The sequence below is a fragment of the Ochlerotatus camptorhynchus genome, unplaced genomic scaffold (assembly GCF_037179485.1).
Source record: "Ochlerotatus camptorhynchus isolate MF236.1 unplaced genomic scaffold, CSIRO-AGI_Acam_v1.1 ptg000021l, whole genome shotgun sequence".
Lineage (NCBI taxonomy): Eukaryota > Metazoa > Arthropoda > Insecta > Diptera > Culicidae > Ochlerotatus > Ochlerotatus camptorhynchus.
Genome location: NW_027040513.1, coordinates 258,768 through 278,193, shown reverse-complemented (window position 1 = coordinate 278,193; position 19,426 = coordinate 258,768). Strand labels below are relative to the sequence as shown.

The following is a 19,426-nucleotide window of genomic DNA, read 5'->3' as shown; positions in this document are numbered from 1 at the left end:
TCAAGTTATTAACGATGCAGAGAATCGATCAAAATCACTTGCACCCCTTCTGCTTCCAAGTTTGGTTATAAGATTACTACTCTGGAGGGCATTTTATGTGGTTCTGCATATGGCGATGAGTGTGTAAAATGTTACGCAATTGCATCCTCCCTATTCGCACGCGCCCGAAGATCGCCAACGATTTTCTGATGACTGTGTTGGGTAAGCAGCATTTGCATGTACGTAATTGGTGGATTTGTTAGTTATTTCAACGCTTTTGCATAATGATTGATATTTACCATTTTTTCTATTTTTTTTGTTGAAAATCAACAGTTGAAACCATTACTATCGAAATAGCAATATTTCTGATCGAGTGGCGATAAAATTATTGAACTTGGTCCAGGAACAGCTGAGTTATTAACGTTCAAAATCTTTCATAATTTCATTACATGTTCCTTTTTGGGTTTTCACAAAGTGTACCCCCATATAGAAATCAAAGACGTAGTCCTACGCCAAAAAATAGATAGTGTGGGAATTATAGCGTAGCAGCTTTTGTAAACAATGACTTCTTTCGATGATTTCTAGAAAGTCAAGGCTTGACTTTCTAGAAATCATCTGGTCACCGCAAATCAACGAAGACTTCCCCTACCCGACTGTTATGTTGGTTTGCGTGAGCGTGCCATGAATTCCTAGAAATCATCGAGAGAAGTCATTGTTTGCAGAAGCTGTTACGCCCTAATTACAGCTCTATCTAGAAGTAAATTGCGGAGAAAACAAATTAAACTAGATTGTATGCTGTTATATGTTAGCCTTGTTGTAAGCCAAATTTGTCGAAGAAACCAAGTCTCTAGACTGTTTCGTTCAAAAGATTCAATGCAGAACCACTTGAAAATTAAGCCATTGAACTGAAATTGTTCATCCACGAAGTAGACCTGCGCAACTATGACGACATCATCCCGAGAAGTTATTAATTTTATCCAGCTCGATTGCTGATCCGGCCCACTGTGCAGTGCTGGGAAGAAATTAAATTCGATGATCGCAGTTTGATATGTTACTGTACCGCTTCGCGAAATATTGAGTCTAAAATCCGCTGAATTTCTACCGATATGATTACCCGGCAGTATATGCCTTATTTCAGTGGACGACCTTGATTCTGGCCATTCTTCTGCACCGTATTGATCGAACTAAGCCATTAAATCAAGCCACCTTCCATCATCATCCTTCAAGCATTGACGCCTCTATCCATCTCCAGTAGTAGGCAGCCGGGACCCGTTTGCAGATAGGATAAATGCTCAAATTCTGCAATTCGATAATCTTGTTTATCCTTCTCTACCCCCAAAAACTGACCACCACCCGGATTGTCGATGACGATGGCGATGTTCCCTCATCGAGGTGGGTAGTAGTAAGGAGAATGTGAGTTTTCCGTAAGCACTTTCCCCGAGCATGGGAAGACTAATGGGTCTTGGTGTTATCTAATCCTGCTTCATCAATTTGGATTAATTTTCCTTTTTCGGTTGTTTTCGAAATGCTACACGATGGCCGAAAGGTGAGTGAGTGTGAGCCCCGGGCTAGAGGAGGGGGTGATGATCATTAAAATTTGACCGCACTCATGCCGGGGATGCTTCCAGGAATATCTAGAGGATACGGATGCAATATGATTTTTGATTTTACCGGCGAAAGGCGCCTTGCAACAAGGGGAATGGATTACCTCGTTTTTTTCTCTCTCTCGCTCAATGTCTCATAAAAGAGTGCTCGTATCTAACCCCATTTCCCTATCCATAAATCTTCGGAAGCGGAGTCCGGTTTGGATTGTGCCCGGTACGTAGGTACCTTCATGTGAGTGTTTGCAAAAAGGTGGACACCGACAAAGCATAATAGCGCACACACCTTGGAGTTATGAATATTTTGCAAATTAGAAATAGTCACTTTTCTTCAATATCGATGACTTGTGCGCCGGTGAGCCACTGCCGTCGTCGGGGTAGAGATTCGTTTATGGTGCCGACCGATGCGATGACGATGGTCATCGTTTGAATGGGTTGAATCGGTGATGGGTGAGCAGGGGGAGGGGGGGATCTCGTTGAATGGTTGTGCTCCGGGGATTGAAATCATAAATGATTATCAATAAAGCTCGGTGCAAAAGCCTTGAATTGCATTGCCAAGAGGTGTCTTCAGATAGGTGTCGACACTTTAGGGGTTGTTGTTTTGATGTGGAATATACGGGAAAAGTGTTTGTGGCGATGAATGATTTAGTTATAAGACTAAATTCAATCTTGTGGTAATCGGCAGGTAATTGTTTATAATACTCTTCAAAGCAGCAATATACTTACGCATAATGTTGCTGAACAGATCCTCCGCATAGCCTTGGGTATCCTTGAATCCGCCTATCAGCTGGAGCTCGATTCGGCCCTCCGGGTAACCGAATGCCAGTTCTTGAACGCGGGCAACCATCGTTGAAACGGCTTCATCGGTACCATTGCCATCGAGGTGAGCCAGCGCCACTGCTCCGGAACCTGGAATGGAAGTGGAGGGAATTTGAGTGTTAACGGAATTAGAACAAGAATTGTATTTTGGATCAGATTAGCTCAGCTATTTTTCAGATCTTTAAAATCTTTCAGTCCTTATAACGTTCTTTGACAGTAGTTAGATTTTCGAGTAAACTTTGCATAGCCAAGTTATCATTTGCATTATACATGATTAAAGTCTTAAATCTAGAATTAAATACTCTTGGTCGTCTCGAGGTTAGAGGAGATTGACATTTTTTTTATGGGGAGAGGTAGAAAGAGATTTGAAATATGATTTCACTTTTCCTAAAACATGAACTTAATCCTGTTTAAATTGATATCAGCGGTGACATTATTCAATTCTTACAGAAGCAAAAATTTTACACAATACAAATTTAAAAATTAATCACAAGGTTAATCAAACTAAAATCTAAGGTCAATAATCTTCAAGAAAACATGTATGAGTTTCATAAACTCTAGGTCGCGTCTAGCCAAAATATGCTATAGTTTATCTAGTTTATAGAGTATTTCTGATGACAGCTTATCAGTAAATGAGTCAAATTTGGAACAATACGTTTGTTATTCGCCCGAATACGAAACGTGTCCCACTCAACCAATTTAGCATGGAGATTTTCAGTCGTACTAGGGGTTTTCGAAACGACTTTAAAATTTCTGTAATTTCTGTGGAATTGATGGAACTGCACTGCACTGTTATCTGATCTTCCACAAGCTTCTCGGAACCTCGCTTGCAATTCTCCTGAAGCTCTTGGTACTCAGGCTTGATAAAACTCCTCAAACTCACATGAGGTTCGCAAATACTCTGGTCCAGTTAGTTTAGCCCTCACCTAAAGAAGTGGTGGTAGGTAAAAGGAAGACATAAACAAACGTCCTTTGAAAGGCTCCGGATGACTTTCGTTTTCGCAACACGAAACTCAGAGTTCAACCAGAGTGAGAGTATGAGTGTGAGAATAAAAACATGTAAATGAATAACAACGTACCTGACTCTCATTTTATCTTCCAAAAACTGTGAGCCTCAGTTGAATGATTTGTGTTGAAGGTTTCTACTCCTTAGAATAATGCTAAGCTCGGCTTGTTCCAGTGAGGCTCTACCAAGCTTGTTGGTATTGCCCTGAACTACATGGAATTGTTCTAGGAATCTCTAAGCTTCATTTGAAATATCTGAACTTTTTTGAAGTTCTCAAAAAATTTCTGAAGTTTTCTAGATATGCCTTTATCTGGACTTTTGACTTTGAATTTTGACTGCCTAAAAATTTGGCATCTTGTAAAAATTTCACGCGATTTTCCTAACATTATGTCCCGATTACCTCCCTTAGCTCAAGTCGGTAAAGGTGCAGCTACAAAGCAAGACCATGCTGGAGGTGGCTGGGTTCGATTCCCGATCAAGTCTAGGAATTTTTCGGGTTGGAAAATTTGTCAACTTCCCTGGGATTTGAGTATGATTGTACTTGCCACACAATTATACTAATACAGAAATGGTACATGAATCGAAAGCTCTCAATTAATTACTGTGAAAGCTGTGCAATTAGCTTAGAATTCGAATAAGAAGAAGAATTTGTTCCAATTACTATAGTTCTCGAAACTACCCGTAAGCTTACGGAACGTCCATGAAAATCTACTGAAGTTATTAGCTTATACCTGAGGTTCTCGGATATTGCCTAAAGTTTTATGGATTTCAAAGAAGTTTCCGAAGGCTTTCTGAAGTTCTCCCTACTTCTGTAAAGCTCTCGAAGTTTTTCATTAATTTCTTATCTTCCCTGCAGGTCTTTGGACGTTCCTAAACTTTCGGAATTTCTATAAGGTTTATGAAATCAATGTGAGTTGATTAATGCAGCTCTTAGATTACGAATTATATTCTCGAACATGTCCTAAAGCTCATGGAACTGCCCTTGAATGATCAAAACTTATTCTGCAACATCTTAAAACTTTCTGATGCTTAACTTATATTCCAGATGTTATTGAAACTGCCCGACAGATATCTGAACTTCTTTAATGTTCTCTAGACTTCCCAGAATTTCAAAGTTTATGTCAGTGTTGATAAAATATCAAAAGATCAAATCTCGTAAATGGGCATAATCTCATTTGAGTATCGTAAACAAAAATCAACAAGCAGATAACAGCGGATGATATTAAAAGCTGTGATACGGTTGCTCTGTCATCATGCTAACAAAACTCACCAGCTACGATTCTCACCAAACTGGTGAGTTTGAGTTTCAAAATTTTTGATGTACACCCGAACACGAACCGAAACTTCCATCACTGCCGGCAGCAGTAGCTTCGTGTCTGCCATCTGTGAAGAGCAAAGAGAGATAGCAAACTATGCTTTCTCTTTCTAAGAATACGATGTGCAGCGGAATCATTGTTGTGGTAAGTCAACTCGTAGCTACAATATTACATGTTCTTAATAGTCTCGCAATATCAAAGGAGCTTATAAAATCAATATCATGCTTGATATTTTATTCCAATATCTCGCGTGATATTGGGAGCCCTTGAGAGCGAAACAAAATCATTTGAGTGAAGATTATGCCATCACTGGTTTATGTTAAAAGTTCCCACAATTCTACTTAAGTTATTGAATGGAAAATTATGGGCACTTTCATAAGATACGTCACAAATTTATAGGGAGCGAGAGGGCTCAAAGAAACGTGACAATTTGTGACACATGGGGGAGGGGGACTAAGCTCAAATGTGATATCACATTTGAGCAGTTCCACGCCAACTGACGAATCGGAAAAATCCGACCTTCTCCGATTTGCATAACACTTTCCATAATTGTATGCTATGGGCAATCATGCACATTTTTACAAAAATTCGGCCATTTTTTGAAATCGTAATTTTTTAAAAATGGCGACTTTGTAATTTTTCAATGAATTGTAGCACGAAAACGTCATTTCTAATCGGAATGACGTCTGAGACAAAGTTATAGAGAAAAATGAAGTAGTTTTGGAAAAAAAATATACATGGTATTTGTTTTTAGTAATTTTGAGTAAAAATTCAGAAAAAAATGTTAAAAACTCAAATGTCTCAAGAAGTACATCTTATTATTATTATTTAGCTTTATTAAGGAGGCTTTCAGCCTTGGGCTGGTTCGCCTCCAGAAGTACACCTTCATTTTTTTAAGAAAGTCCATAAAAATGCAAATTTTTGAAGTATATAAAACTTTATATTGAAAAAAAAATCGTTGAACAAGAACAGATATTTGAATTTTTTTGCAAGTAATCTAGTACAGGAAACAATATTTGAGACATTTCTAATCGTTATCTATGCAAAAACTAAATAAAAAACTTGTTAAAAAGGAGTTTAAAAATTTAAACAAAATTTGATGTTCTACGGTTTTTGTCAATTTTCAGGTATCCATGGTTTAGTGTTCACTCGGCTGTCGACAAAAGCAGGCCACTCGTCTGTTTTCTCGGCAGCAGCCATTGTGTGGTCCTCCTCATTGTTCTTTTTCAGCAGTTCTTTCGGTCGATGCGTCGTCGACTTTGGACACTTGCTGCAATGGAAGCGCTCTGCCCCTCAATGGCGTAACTGCCATACAATGAAACCACTGGAAGCGGCTCCAGTTCTGAAGGAGGAGCCTTTTTCGATAGCGGAAGATAAAGTGTTTATTGTGTTGCACCTTTTGACTATAGTTTTAAGATGTATTGTATAGTGACCAAGAATCCTCGGGTCTGTTAAGTTAATTCGTTTGAGCCGTATCAAATAAATTAATAAACAATAAGGTATCCATGGTTTGGAATATTCTAAAGTTTAATTCTAATGACATTTATTTAGAAAATAAATTATAAATATTGAAAATAATTCAGTTTTAACACTTTTTTTAACTGTTTCTCAAAATTATTAATTACAAATTACCGTGCAAAATTTTCCGAGGATTACTTTACTTTTCTTAACAACTTTACTCAGAAGTAATTTCAATCAAAACTGATGTTTTCGTGCTACAATTTATTGAAAAATGTCAATGACGCCATACTGAAAAAAAAAGATCTAAAATGGCCAAATTTGTGCAAGAATGCGAATGATTGATCATTACACATAATTATGTGAAGTTTCATGCAAATCGGAGAAAGTCGAGTCTTAATTTTATTTTGTTTACCCTATTTGGCCTGGAATTGGTCAATTGTTAGTCTTATAAAAATATAGAGGAAGGAGGGCATAGTGAGACTCCTGTGCTTTAGCCTCGGATTTCTTATGAATCGAAACAAATTAATTGGTCATTAATCATTGCAATGCTGATATTGAACCTGCTCCCAATTTATTATTTTTCGAAAAATTAGAGATTTGGGACAGGAGTGCAAGATGCTCATAATTCCCCTCTTAATCCTATAATGAAAAATTGAGCTTCTTAAACGAAATCGGAAAATGCAATATTTCTTATTCAGGAACACAAACATTTTCCAACCTGTTTCAAAACATTCATTATTCATGAGTTATTGAGTATGATGATCTTGAATATTACCCAATGGTTGAAAGCCTCTTTAATGAAGAAAACTAACTAGCTAACTTAAAGTTTTAGATTATTTTTCTGGTGATTTTGGACGAGTATTTCAAATCAGAGTAGAATATTTTGATGTTAGTAAACCTGCTTTACGAAATATCAAATTTGGACAGGGTCAAGAATCAATGCATCAACGACATCTCATGATGTCTTTGGTTTGAATCTCATCCCTGGACAAGTCACAAAGCACTACAACCTTGGTTAAAGTGGCTACAGACAAATCTCCATACCTCGATGTGCTATATCTCATTTCCTTTAAATGAAATTTAACTCATGGTGCTAACTGATTAATATACGTTTTATGTAGGATAGAATACCAACAAATCTCGAATAAAAATTAATCGGTTTTGTTCCACGTTTTTTCCGGAATTTTGGAAATTTTCCTGATTGTGAGATGTACATATTATATAAAACCAATTGAAATTCAGCCGAATCTGTGGGTTAAATGTAACATTAAAAAGTCAGCTATATGTTTCCTGGATATTGAATCTATTACCGCGTTCGGCCTTCAAATTTTGTATATGTTTTTAACAACTTTGAAAAGTCGCTCAGAACTCTTCACAATATGTTGTTGGGCTGTTTAAAAAAATTACTTTAGATTCCTATGAGTTGTCTAATTTTATTATAATCTCTGAAGGTCGTCATAAAACTTCTCAGCTATACGATAAATTCTCTAAAAACTCTTCTGAGAACACCTTTGGAAATGTCCGCTCCAAATTCAATTTCCTTCATATTTTTCGCGGATTCTGAAACCCTTTTCACAATGGTTGTGGAATTTTCAATAGAACTTCTTACCCAGGGTGTCGACTCAATGAAGAAAACAAAATTCCCTGATAGTGCCTGATTTTCCAGTAATTAAAAAAAAAATCCATGTGCAGTGCCTACCAGATTTTGGCAACATTAACACATGGACCTCTAACCCATGAAGAGTGGTCCAGTACCATTTCAAATTGAATAATATATAGAATGAAAAAAAAAGAAGACAGAAATCGCATGTTTCCAAAAACGGGACGGCGCCGCATTTTTTTATAAATTCACTCATTTTAAACGTGGTAAACGCCAAGTAATCAGTTCAAGCAGTAATCGGGATGTTACTTTGATTGATAGCGATGTGTGAAGGAAACTGCACCTATCTCGATATAAATCTACAAAACAGGCTTGCTTAATCGCTAAAGTTTTCAAACAACACAGTTCGAAAAAGTAGTGTAAATTTGTGTCACTATGATGCACATAAACATATCATACAAATTCACATTACAGATCGTGTAAATTTATGAGTCATTTCATGAAATATTCTAAATTTTGTATGCAACCATCCATCTTTGTAACCAATATTTCTTGCAACTTGCTAGTAAACAGGAAGTTTACATGCTTCAATTTTAGCATGCATGTATATTTACATCACCATTAACTGAGAACTTAACCCAAGGGGCATAAATCCATCCAGTTCTCTTACATCTTTATCATCTCAACGGAGACGAACCAGTCCAGGGCTGAAAGTCTCCTTAAAAAAGTTATAACAAAAAAAAAACTTCTCGGAATCTTGGGAATTTTCCCGGTTTAGCGATATACTTTTGAATTAAACATACAAATTGAGTGCGATTGAGCCGAAGAGATCGCTTAATTAAATGGTGCGTTTAAAAAAACAGCAGCATCTTTCCTATATCTTGTAAGCGTAATTTGGTTCTGCAACACGTTCAAAGTCTTCACAATTTGTATAAGAACATTCTCTCTAAAATTTACAGGATTTTATTAGATTATTCTCAAGCATTTTCTCTAGAATAATTTCTTTTCACAGTGTTCTTTTCAGAATTATTCTAAAATAAATTTGAACGTATCTCTAGGGGTTGAAACATACCGAAATTCTTGTAATTCATCCTTAGATTCTCTTTCAGTTTAAGACTCTTTCAAAGCATTCACTGAAACCTCATCTTTAATTACCTTTATTACCGACCAACAATTGAAAAGGTTTATCAGCTTTTGTGAGCAAAACTTGTAAACCCCTCTATCATCTATTCTTAGCAAAACTGCCCGAAAAGGCAGGGGAATTCTTCCGTCTAGAATTGCCTTCAAATTTTGCTCCGAATCATGTTGGAGTCCTCCTCTAAATTCTTTCGGAAATTACTTGAAATTCTTCTTAAAATTCTCTGGAAATGCACATGAAATTATCATTGGAATTTCCTTAAAGATCTTCGCAATTCCTTTGGAATTGTACCCTCTAAATCCGATTCGCGCAATTGTCATGGAATTTTACAGAGTGCTATTTATTTATTTTACTTTGAACTCACTCAATTGGGAGCTGTAGTTAAAACTCTCTTAGTGATTTTCCAAATGAAATATTCTCTGAAATACCTTGGTGTTACCACTAGAATTAATTATAAAATCTGCTCAAATTTGTTTTCGATAAAATAATCTAAAATGCTGTTAAAAGTTACTGTATCCTGAAAATCTAGTCCAGTCCAAGGGTCTTGACATCCTTTTTTTTCGAAGCGAGGACAATCTTTAGTTTACTCAATTTGTAATCGAAATTACCGGGATTTTTCCGGTTTTTTTTCCAGGTGACTTCAAATTCCCGGGTTTTTTTCATCGGTTCCTGGTTCACTGGTCACCCTGCATCTTACATTTGAAGCACTTGTATTTAACCCCATTATTCTGGATACTACGCTTAGCCAAACGCTAATTCAACCGCAGATTCCTCAGATGGGAAATCATAAAAACAGCGCGCTCACCGCCAAAATTGTTGTTGTTGGTTTTTTTTTTTTCAAGGAGACTTTCAGCTCCATCCTCTAAATCATGTAAGTTAATCCCATCTCAATTGCAATAGCAGCGATACCACAATACTAAAACTTCACTGAGTAGCTAATTTTACGATCTAACCAGGTTTACAAAAAAGACCTAGAATACTCAATAAAGCCACTCTATGCTGTAAAGGCCACAGCTGGGAAATAGCACGGCCATTCTGAAACAATGAGAAAACAAAATTTCAAACTGATTCAGATGAATTTAGGCAAACAACAGTATGTAATCGGTGAAGTGAAAATATTTGAAAGCTTTCCTCGGTACAAGCAACAGTTATATTAATAAATAAGCTATTAATTGCGATTCTCAGAACACTGGCACTGTAATCGTTTTCTCATCAAATGATAGTGAAAATCGCATGACAATTTTCATTTAAAATAACAATTACCAGCCTTGGTCAAGCCATTGCTTGTAAGCGTTTCTTTGAATCATCATTCAATCATTAAAGTGTAATCAATAAAAAATTCATCCAAGCATGACCAAAATTATAAATTCTTATTTAGTTGATTCTCTGAGCTCATCAGGCGTTCATAACACAATAAGGAACAAGACCTACAAGTAGTCAGAAAAATATCATCCTCTTCTCTAAACTCTTTACCATCTTTCATTTATTTAAAGGCGCTTCAGCCTTACTGTGCGGCCGGAACTCTCGCCAGATTGGCGAAGCAAGTGGATGACAGGCCAGCGGGCGTTGCTGGACGGTGGGATGGCAGGCGTCGTCCTTCGTTGGCACGATCGGCCGACCGTGGCAAGGCCATCTTGGTCAAGCCGAGAAGGGAAAACTCCTTTAGGATTATGCCCTACGTTTGGTCAGATAACAGTGTTTGGCCCTTGACAATTGGCACGGAAACTGTTTCCAAGTTTACGAGCCGGCCATGTTCTGACGGATAACCTTTTTAAGGTCCAACATTTATTCTGAACTCGAACAATAACTTTCGAGTTCAAGTTGAAACTCTATTAGCGTTCTTCTCTAAACTCTCTTGGACATTTTCTCTCTTGAATTCATTCTGAAATCTACTCAAAATTCCTGTGGAAGTTCTTCAAAATCCTGAAAATTTATTCCAGTCCAGAATCTATTTTTTTCCAGATTTTTTATCGAAATTCACGGGCTTTTCGCATTGATTTTAAAATTTCTGGCTTTTTCGCAGTTACCCTCGATTTTTAAGTTCCCTGGTCACCCTGTAGTTTCTTTCTTTCTAAAATGGAAATCAGCTTATATCGATGAATTTAGATCAACTCTTCATGTATAGTTGCCTGAAAAATAAGCACAAATCCGGTTCAGAAAGTAAGAGGAGTGAAGTTTCCCAGGAAAATAGATATGGGCAAATGTTGCGTAGCATAATTAATGAACATTCGGAACATTCCTGAAATTCTCGGAATATGCCATAGTTCTTCGGTACTCCTTAAAACTTGCTGAAGTTTTCCCAAAGGTAATAGGACTATTCTAAAGTTCTCTAATCATTTTTGAAGTACTCGGACTTCCCAGGATGTAATGTATTCTTCCTGAATATCTTTAATCTTCTTTGACGATCTCTGGACTTTCTCGAAGATTTCGGAACATTTTAAAATTTCTCGCAATTTTTTGAAGCTCTCTGATCTCACACTTAAAAATGATTACCGACTGCGGTAATTTTTACCGAGCTCTCAACAGCTGAACTGTTCAGTATTAATCAGGCATTTTAATTCATTAGTTAGAAAGTTTCAAAATAAGAAAAACTTCACAACAAAGGCATTTAAGCAAGGCTGACTTTTGAAGCACACCATCCGTGCCGGGCTCAACCACAATTTGAACGTGGAAAGCTACGACAACAAATGCCCTCCAGCGCGCGTTTGTAGCGATACGATTGTAGTAGATTAACCACTTCCTTCTATTGTGTTTGTTTATGTATATGTCATTCATTGTTATTGTTTACGTTAGGTATAGTTTGTTTTATAATTGAAATTAATTGTACTGTTTTTAAAAGCTAAACAGTTCAATTATGAGTTAATTGTTTGTACTACCTCCGAGCAGGCAGGGTGCCTCTCGAAAAAGTCTCTGATCTTTCTTACGCACTTCCATCCACTATTTCTTCAAATCATTGTCGTTTTTGAAGATCTTCTTTGTTTTCCGGAGCTTACCCTTCATAATCGCCCAGAATTTTTCTATTAGACGAAGTTCTGGTGAGCTTGGCGGATTTACCTCCTTTGGCACAAAAACATCATCGTTGGCTTCGTCCCACTCCATCATCGGTTCCTCGTAATTTCACGATGCCAGATCCGGCCAAAACAGAGTGTCACCTTCGTGGGACCGGAGGAAGGAAAGCAGGACGCTTCTGGAGGCATTCTTTTTTATATATTTGACCATTGATGGTGTCGGTCGTTATGTATGGCTTGCTGAATTTGCCGCACCACACTAAGTTTCAGAAGAAGAAGGTCGACAAATTTGCCAAGAAGGCTTGGCAAATTAGTCGACCTTCTTCTTCTGGAATTTCTCCGGCGTGAGACTTTCCGACGAAAAACTCCAGGCCGGGAATCTGCTTGGCGTTCGCTTAAATGTACGTCTCGTCGTCCATAACAATGCATTTTGGCTGCACTGCGCGGGATTTGGCCACCGTATTCTATTTATCGGTTCGGTTAGGCACCTTCCTTACCTTGAAGACATGAAGTCCGGCCCGATTCATTATCTGCTGGATGAACCAGACGGTAGAATTGACCTTCTTGGCCACGTCCCGAATCGAAAAGTTCGGATTGCGCTTGAAGTAATCCTTCACCTTCCTTGCGTTCACGGGGTCTGTCTTCTTCGCTATTCTTCCACTGCCAGCTCGTCACTGGGTCGTCTGGGTCTCCTTGAACGATTTTACCACACGACACACGGTCGAATCGTCGATTCCAAACTGTTCTGCCTGGATTTTCCACGTCCGCTGCCATAATTCTTTGTCGAAGCACTTCTTGCTTGCAGGGATGCCAGATGATTTTTTTCAAAAGTCTGTATGAGTGTCAAAAAATATGTCTGTATTTATCTGTACACTACAAAAAATCGCCGCATTGCTGATTGCATATTTTCCACATGTATTTTGGCTATAAAATTGCTCGCCACATACTAAACTGAATCAATAAGTATTTTTGTATTTAAAAAAGTGTGTTCATGTGATTCTTTTTAAATTTTTATTCCTGGTACAAAAAATATGAAGTCAAAACTTAAAATGCATTTTGATGTTTAAAATCAATAGATTTAACAAGATAAATATCCCATTCAAGGTCTATGTACCAAACCGGAATAAAGTGAAAACGTTAAAAAGTAACATGTGGGTAAGGCTGGAAAAAGGTAAAATCTTTTATTTAAAATAAAAATAAATGAGAAAGGATCAGAACTTACCGAACAGATATTATTATTTAGTCTTATCATACATGTTGCTTTAAAATATTCGAAAAGCTGTTCATAATCATGACACGTACCATAATCATAACAAGATGCACATACTCGAAAATAATTTTGTTTATTTTTTGTTAAATTTCAGGAAACAATTGGTAAAAATCTGAACAAAACCTGTATTAAGTTTTATGTATCTGTAGTCTGTATTTGGCCTGTACGTGACTTCAAAAATCTGTATAAATACAGACATAAATATCTGTATATCTGGCACCGCTGCTTGCTTGGGAGCCATCTCGATAACCACTTGACAGATTGTGGCAAGATTTCGCACATGTAAACATTACACTCTAAACTATTTTGACTCAAAATTTTATCAATTTTCACCCATGCAATAAAAAGTTCTACACAAAAGAAAGTGTTGCATTTTTTCGAGTACAATTAGCATTAGGTTTTCAGCACACATACCGAGCCCTCGCGCAGAACCAGGAACCCACGAACATCCCAAGCATCACAGAAATCATCTATAAAGCCGCTAGCACCAGTATACCCAAAACTGGCTGTGTCCTCTGGCGGAAGGAACTCCGCTGGTGGAACGACGAAACCAAAAGGGCATTAAAAGCCAGGCTAAAAGCACTGTGGAAGCTCAAACGCACCTCCCCAAACGATCCAGCAAGAGAAAAGGTCCTCGCGAACAACGCCGAACAATCGTCAGCGGAGCTATGGAGTCGTATTAACGCCCTTAGCGGCAAGCGGCGATCATATCCGCTCCAGATTCGAACAGACACCTTCACCATCACTGATCCAACCGTCGTAGCAGACGAACTGGGCAAATACTTCGCCAAACTATCCGGCATCTCGGAGTACAGCAAAAGCTTCCGACAGCGAGTCCACCCCTCTCTGTCCTCTGTGTCTAGCTTTGGAATTCCTCCAGACCACGACGACCTACCGATCAACAGCCCACTCTCCTGGGAAGAACTCGTGTTCGCTCTCAGTCGGAGCAACGGGAACTCGGCCGGACCGGACGAAATCGGCTACCCGCTGCTAAAGCACCTTCCACCCGAAGGCAAAAGAAAACTTCTCGACCTTTACAACCAACTCTGGACCGCTGAAGAATACTCGGAAAACTGGAGAGAAAGCCTCGTTATACCGTTACCGAAAACCAATGTCGGGACCAAGGACATCACTGGGTTCCGTCCCATTGCACTGACCTGCTGCATGGCCAAAGTCCTGGAACGGATGGTCAACAGGAGGCTGAAGCAATATCTTGAAGCCAAGGGGCTGCTTGACCATCGGCAGCACGCCTTCAGGCAAGGGTTTGGTACCTTCACCTACTTCGCCACTCTTGGAGAAGTTCTGATGGAGGCAAAGGACCAGGAGGTATTGAAGAAGCTTGCTGATTGGGGCCTGAAAGGACACATTCTTCACTTCGTCCGAAACTTTCTGACCGACCGATCTTTTCGGGTTTCGGTCGAAAACGTGCAATCTGGAAGTTTCAGTGAGGATACCGGAGTGCCACAGGGTTCGGTGATCAACTACCCAAGAACGTTTACATCTTCGTCTACGCGGATGACTTCCTCATTGTAACGGTGGGCTTTACGCCGGACAGTTGTCGAAACTCTCGGGGCGCACTACCAAGTTTATGAAGTTAGGTACACCGACGGCTCTCTCTCCAGGAGCGGAGTGGGAGCGGCTTGTGAGTAGATCGCTCCCGACCCAATGCATGGTGCTCTCAGCTGAGGCAGCGGGCATTCTCCACGCGGTTAAGTTACCGGCCAACCGGCCGATATTAGCCGTAACTGACTCACACAGCATGATATTGGCCTTAACAACAGAAATACCGAAGCATCCGTGGATCCAAGGAACGGTAAAGCACGCGCCGCCCAACACAGTTTATTCAATCTTCCATTGGAATATTCTTCTACTTGCCCCAGGAATTTTCTTCCACCTTACCGCGTTTGTAATTTTCAGATTCCTCCCAGAAAGTTGTACCACCATCTCTCGCTTTAAAGGCTCTTCCGTCTTATCGCGCCAGTTTTTCTAAACTCCCCCTGAATATTTCCCTTGAAGATTATACCGATTTCCACCGGAAATTTATTTTTCAGGAATTGTTTGCCCCAACTCCTAGAAGTTTCTTTTTGGACCGAAAACCATCTGGTTTCCGCCAGATGACGTTTCTAACTTTCTTCTCAAGTTTCTTCCCAACTACCTCAGGAAGTTTCTTCGAGCGTCCCCAGGAAGTTTCTACCGCAACTTCTACCGGAAGTATCTATCGAATTCTCTCAGAAGATTCTTTAGTCTTCCACTGGAAGTTTCTCCATCAGCTACTTCCGGAGGTTTTTTTTCTGCTTCTATTGAAAGGATTGTCCAAGCTTCTGCTAGCTTTCCCTGGAAATGGCTATCCCTGGAATTTTCTTCCGATTTCCGAAACCTTTCCGGCTTCCTCTGGATGTGTCATCTGAGTTTTCCCTAAAGTTTCTTTAAATTTTCCGCAGAAGTTTATCAGCATTTTTCCAAGAAGTACACCGGATGTTTACCAGATTTTTTTTGGAACTTTCTTCAAATTTCCTCCAAAATAGCTTTTTTATTCTATGTATGGATTTCTTCAGAAGCTAATTCAAACATTTAATTAAAATAGTAAATATCGATAAATACCGATTTTTGTAAACCTTCGATGCCGATAAGCTGTTAATCATTTCACGAATTTGGTTGGTTTTGGTTCTAAAGTATTCAGAAGCGGGTTCGTATTTCGGGGTTGCGTATCGAATAATCGGTTTGTTAACATGTTTAGACTATTTCGGAGCCCAAGGAAATTGAACGCCGAATTGAATCACCTAAACTAGGATTTTAAGCAGAAATTTTCAAACTATGATAAAGGAATTGTTTCAAAACGGGCTATGACGTTTTAATACCCGACAGAAGACAAACAGAAAACAACCTGAAACTGTGATTGTGTGTTACCTGAATGCCGCACCACCACAATGACGCAGGTCGTGGCATCGTCCGATCCTATGATATTTACATTTTTGTCATGTGGAGCAACGGCAGCCATTTCCCGCTGGCAGACGTACAGCAAACCGGGTGCACCAACCTGTATGCGTAAATGAAAAGAAAGATCTGATTGAAATCATTTGTTCAACTGAAATCGAACAAGTTTCCACGTACCGTTTTCGTAGGAATTGACAGGAACTGTGTGGCCGTTTCCCGGTAAACCGGATGTTGTACAAAGAGCGAGTGTGTATCCATGGGGCACTCGTCCTGTAGGACACCGTTCAGCACTAGCACCATTGTGGACGTGTTTGTTTTCCGTGGTTTGGGAGATTTCGGTATATCTGAAAATCAAAACATCAAAGATTTTGGGTGAGTTACACGCATAGGTAGGATTGATTGATCGTGTCGTCCATTCATGTACTCGCGACGCCGCCGTCGTCGTTGTTGTCGTCATCCGTACATGACACATGGGCAGCGCAGCATGGATGGGCTCGGCACTCAACAGCCGGAGAAGGATACAATAGTAACAAATATTATTTATTCACTGCGCCTTGCGTCGAGGCTTTAGGCCCGGCATTAATGGTTTTCTTAGATGTGATGGCTGATTAAATTATGAAGATATTGGACGTTGGAACAGCGATGGCTTCAAAGCTTAAGGCATTCGAGAGCGTTGCCTTCGTGCGTTATTGTCGCCATCGTTAGATATGCTGTCGTACCTATTTATTCCTTGATTGTGATTGCGAGTGAAAGAGATGGGCGATTTCAAAGTGCACACTCGGAACGATACCAGATTAGTTCGCTTGAATTCCTAGATGTACAATGCATGATTAATGGTCTTGCAAGTGAAGTTTTGTGTAGCTTACGTCGAAGGCTTGTCAGAGGGTTTCGAATGTTGGTGGAAATAGTTGATTAGAGAAGATGAGATAATCAGTTTGGCGCTTCACGTTCGATTATTGCGGTCGAACTACAGCACTTAAGTGGGACATAAACTAGCACTGTTTTCAACAAACAGGTATCAATCACACATCTAATTAACATTGTCTCCCCACGAGTCTACATTGATGTGTTTTGTGTCAGTGTTTGTGCAAGTAAATTAATTCCGTCCCCAGTGCTCAATTTAGCGCAATCTTTCCCAGACGAAGTCATTAGGTTTACCTACTTTATGAGTCCATTTTTCACATGCAGTTCAGCATCTTGGATGTCTTGAATAATTATGGCAATGCTATTGTCTCGTGGATGGAAGTGACGACAATCGGAACGAGACGCCCCCCGGTTGTTGGTAGGTGAGAGATGTGAAGTCAATTAAATTTGCATCTTGATCAGCATGTCATTCGTTTTGTCTCCGGGTGCCACACTTCTAGCCTCCCCTCCTCGTATGGTGACACTGGCAGTTATTGTTTTCGAAGTTACGACCTTGCGGGTAGGTACAATCATGTACAAATTGATGGTTATGGTCACAGGATTGAGTGTGATTGCCTCGTTCAATTGTAGGGAGTTATTTATTGACGGAATGAGAATCGACGATAATCCTGTCAGTAGGATGAATTCACTGGAGCTATGTTTCTACTTACCTAGCTTAGCCTTATCCAATTTATTCCAAGAACATGTTCGAAGCCACCCCCCGGGGAGTATCATAAATTTCTCGATTTTTTCCTGAGGTTAATGGAACTTCTCTGGAATTCTCGGAACTTCCATAAAATTCTCTTCAAAACTACTATCAAGGTCTCCTCAGAACTACTCTGAAGTTCCCCTCAGAACTACTCTGAAATCCTCCACAGAGCTACTCCGAAGTTCTCCTCAGAACTACTTTGAGCTTCTCCTTAGACTAACTCTGAAACTCTCCACAGGAATACTCTGAAGTTCTGCTCAGAACTACAATCAAGTTCTCCTCAGAACTACTCTGAAGTTCTCCTAAAAACTACTGTAGATCATCGATGAAGTTTTCAACTTTTTCTTGAAATGTATGAATATGTCTGAATATTCTCTTGAAGATCTTTAAACTTTCCCGATAGTCGGGACTTCCCTAAGTATTTCCTGACTCCCCAGAAGTTCTTTGAACTTCTCAATAATGTAGAGTTCTCGGAACTTCCCTAAAATTCTCTTCAGAACTACTATGAAGGTCTCCTCAGAACTTCTCTGAAGTTCCCCTCAGAACTACTCTGAAACCCTCCACAGAACTACTCCGAAGTTCTCCTTAGAACTACTTTGAACTTCTCTTCAGACGTACTCTGAAACTCTCCACAGAAGTACTCTGAAGTTCTGCTCAGAACTACTCTGAAAGTTTCCTCAGAATTACTTTGAACTTCTCCTTAGAACTACTTTGAAATTCTCCTTAGAATTACTTTGAACTTCTCCTCAGAACTACTATCAAGTTCTCCTCAGAACTACTCTGAAGTTCTCCTAAAAACTACTGTAGATCATCGATGAAGTTTTCAACATTTTCTTGAAATGTAATGAGTAATGTGTTGTCTGAATATTCTCTTGAAGATCTTTAAACTTTCCCGATAGTCGGGGTTGGGACTTCCCTAAGTATATCCTGACTCCCCAGAAGTTCTTTGAACTTCTCAATAATGTAGAGTTCTCTGGACTTCCCTAAAATTCACAAAACTTTCCTTAAGCTCCCGCAGTTGGCCTGAAATTTATAACTCTTCTCCGAAGCTCTCGATCATTCCTCACGGTCCAATTTGTTTGAAGTTAATGCAAATTCAGAGACGATCAGTGAACTTCGGAGAATTTCTAAGCCCCTTGGATATTTTTACAAGAATTCAGATTGTTTAATTATTTAGAAGACCTTCTACTGATCAACTATTCAATCAGATAATCCCTCACATATAGTGTTTTTTCAAAGGGATAACTGTCGGACACTTCGCCAATGGCGATGGATGTATGGAAAATATGATTTTTGTAAAGTGACAATTTACGTTTGGTTTTCGTCAAACGTCACTGACCAAAGCTACCGACGCCAGGGAGGCAGCTCCCACACCACCTGGACCCTACTCATGAACCGGGGACCAACGGCTTTACTGAACCCAGATCTGCTGGGGTGAGAGGTAATCTCGCGTATCACTACACCACCGGCGCCGCTACCACAAATTTGTACTGAAAGAGTTAAATTCTTGTTACAAATTGGCAGTGTTGACCGATTTTCAGTGAGACTACAAAATTATTTCCCACTTGGATCCCATTTAAATATTACCTAACGTGAAAAATGTAATTTTTATAAAACACTTCCTCCCCCTATAACATATCTTAACAATTTTCACTTACCCTCCCACTCCTTGTCATAATCTG

The 19,426-nt window shown here is 39.3% G+C and overlaps 1 protein-coding gene across 1 annotated transcript in view; it reads right to left on the bottom strand.

Moving 5' to 3' along the window:
• Positions 1-19,426, bottom strand: part of Ntan1 (N-terminal amidohydrolase 1) — a 73,219-nt gene that overhangs the window by 17,816 nt on the left and 35,977 nt on the right. The window contains exons 2-4 of the mRNA XM_065225399.1: positions 16,310-16,476; positions 16,106-16,235; positions 2,307-2,489 (exon numbers count right to left, since the gene is read on the bottom strand). Of these exons, the coding sequence (XP_065081471.1) occupies positions 2,307-2,489; positions 16,106-16,235; positions 16,310-16,432 (436 nt within the window). The 5' untranslated portion in view covers positions 16,433-16,476. The remainder of the gene's footprint in view (positions 1-2,306; positions 2,490-16,105; positions 16,236-16,309; positions 16,477-19,426) is intronic.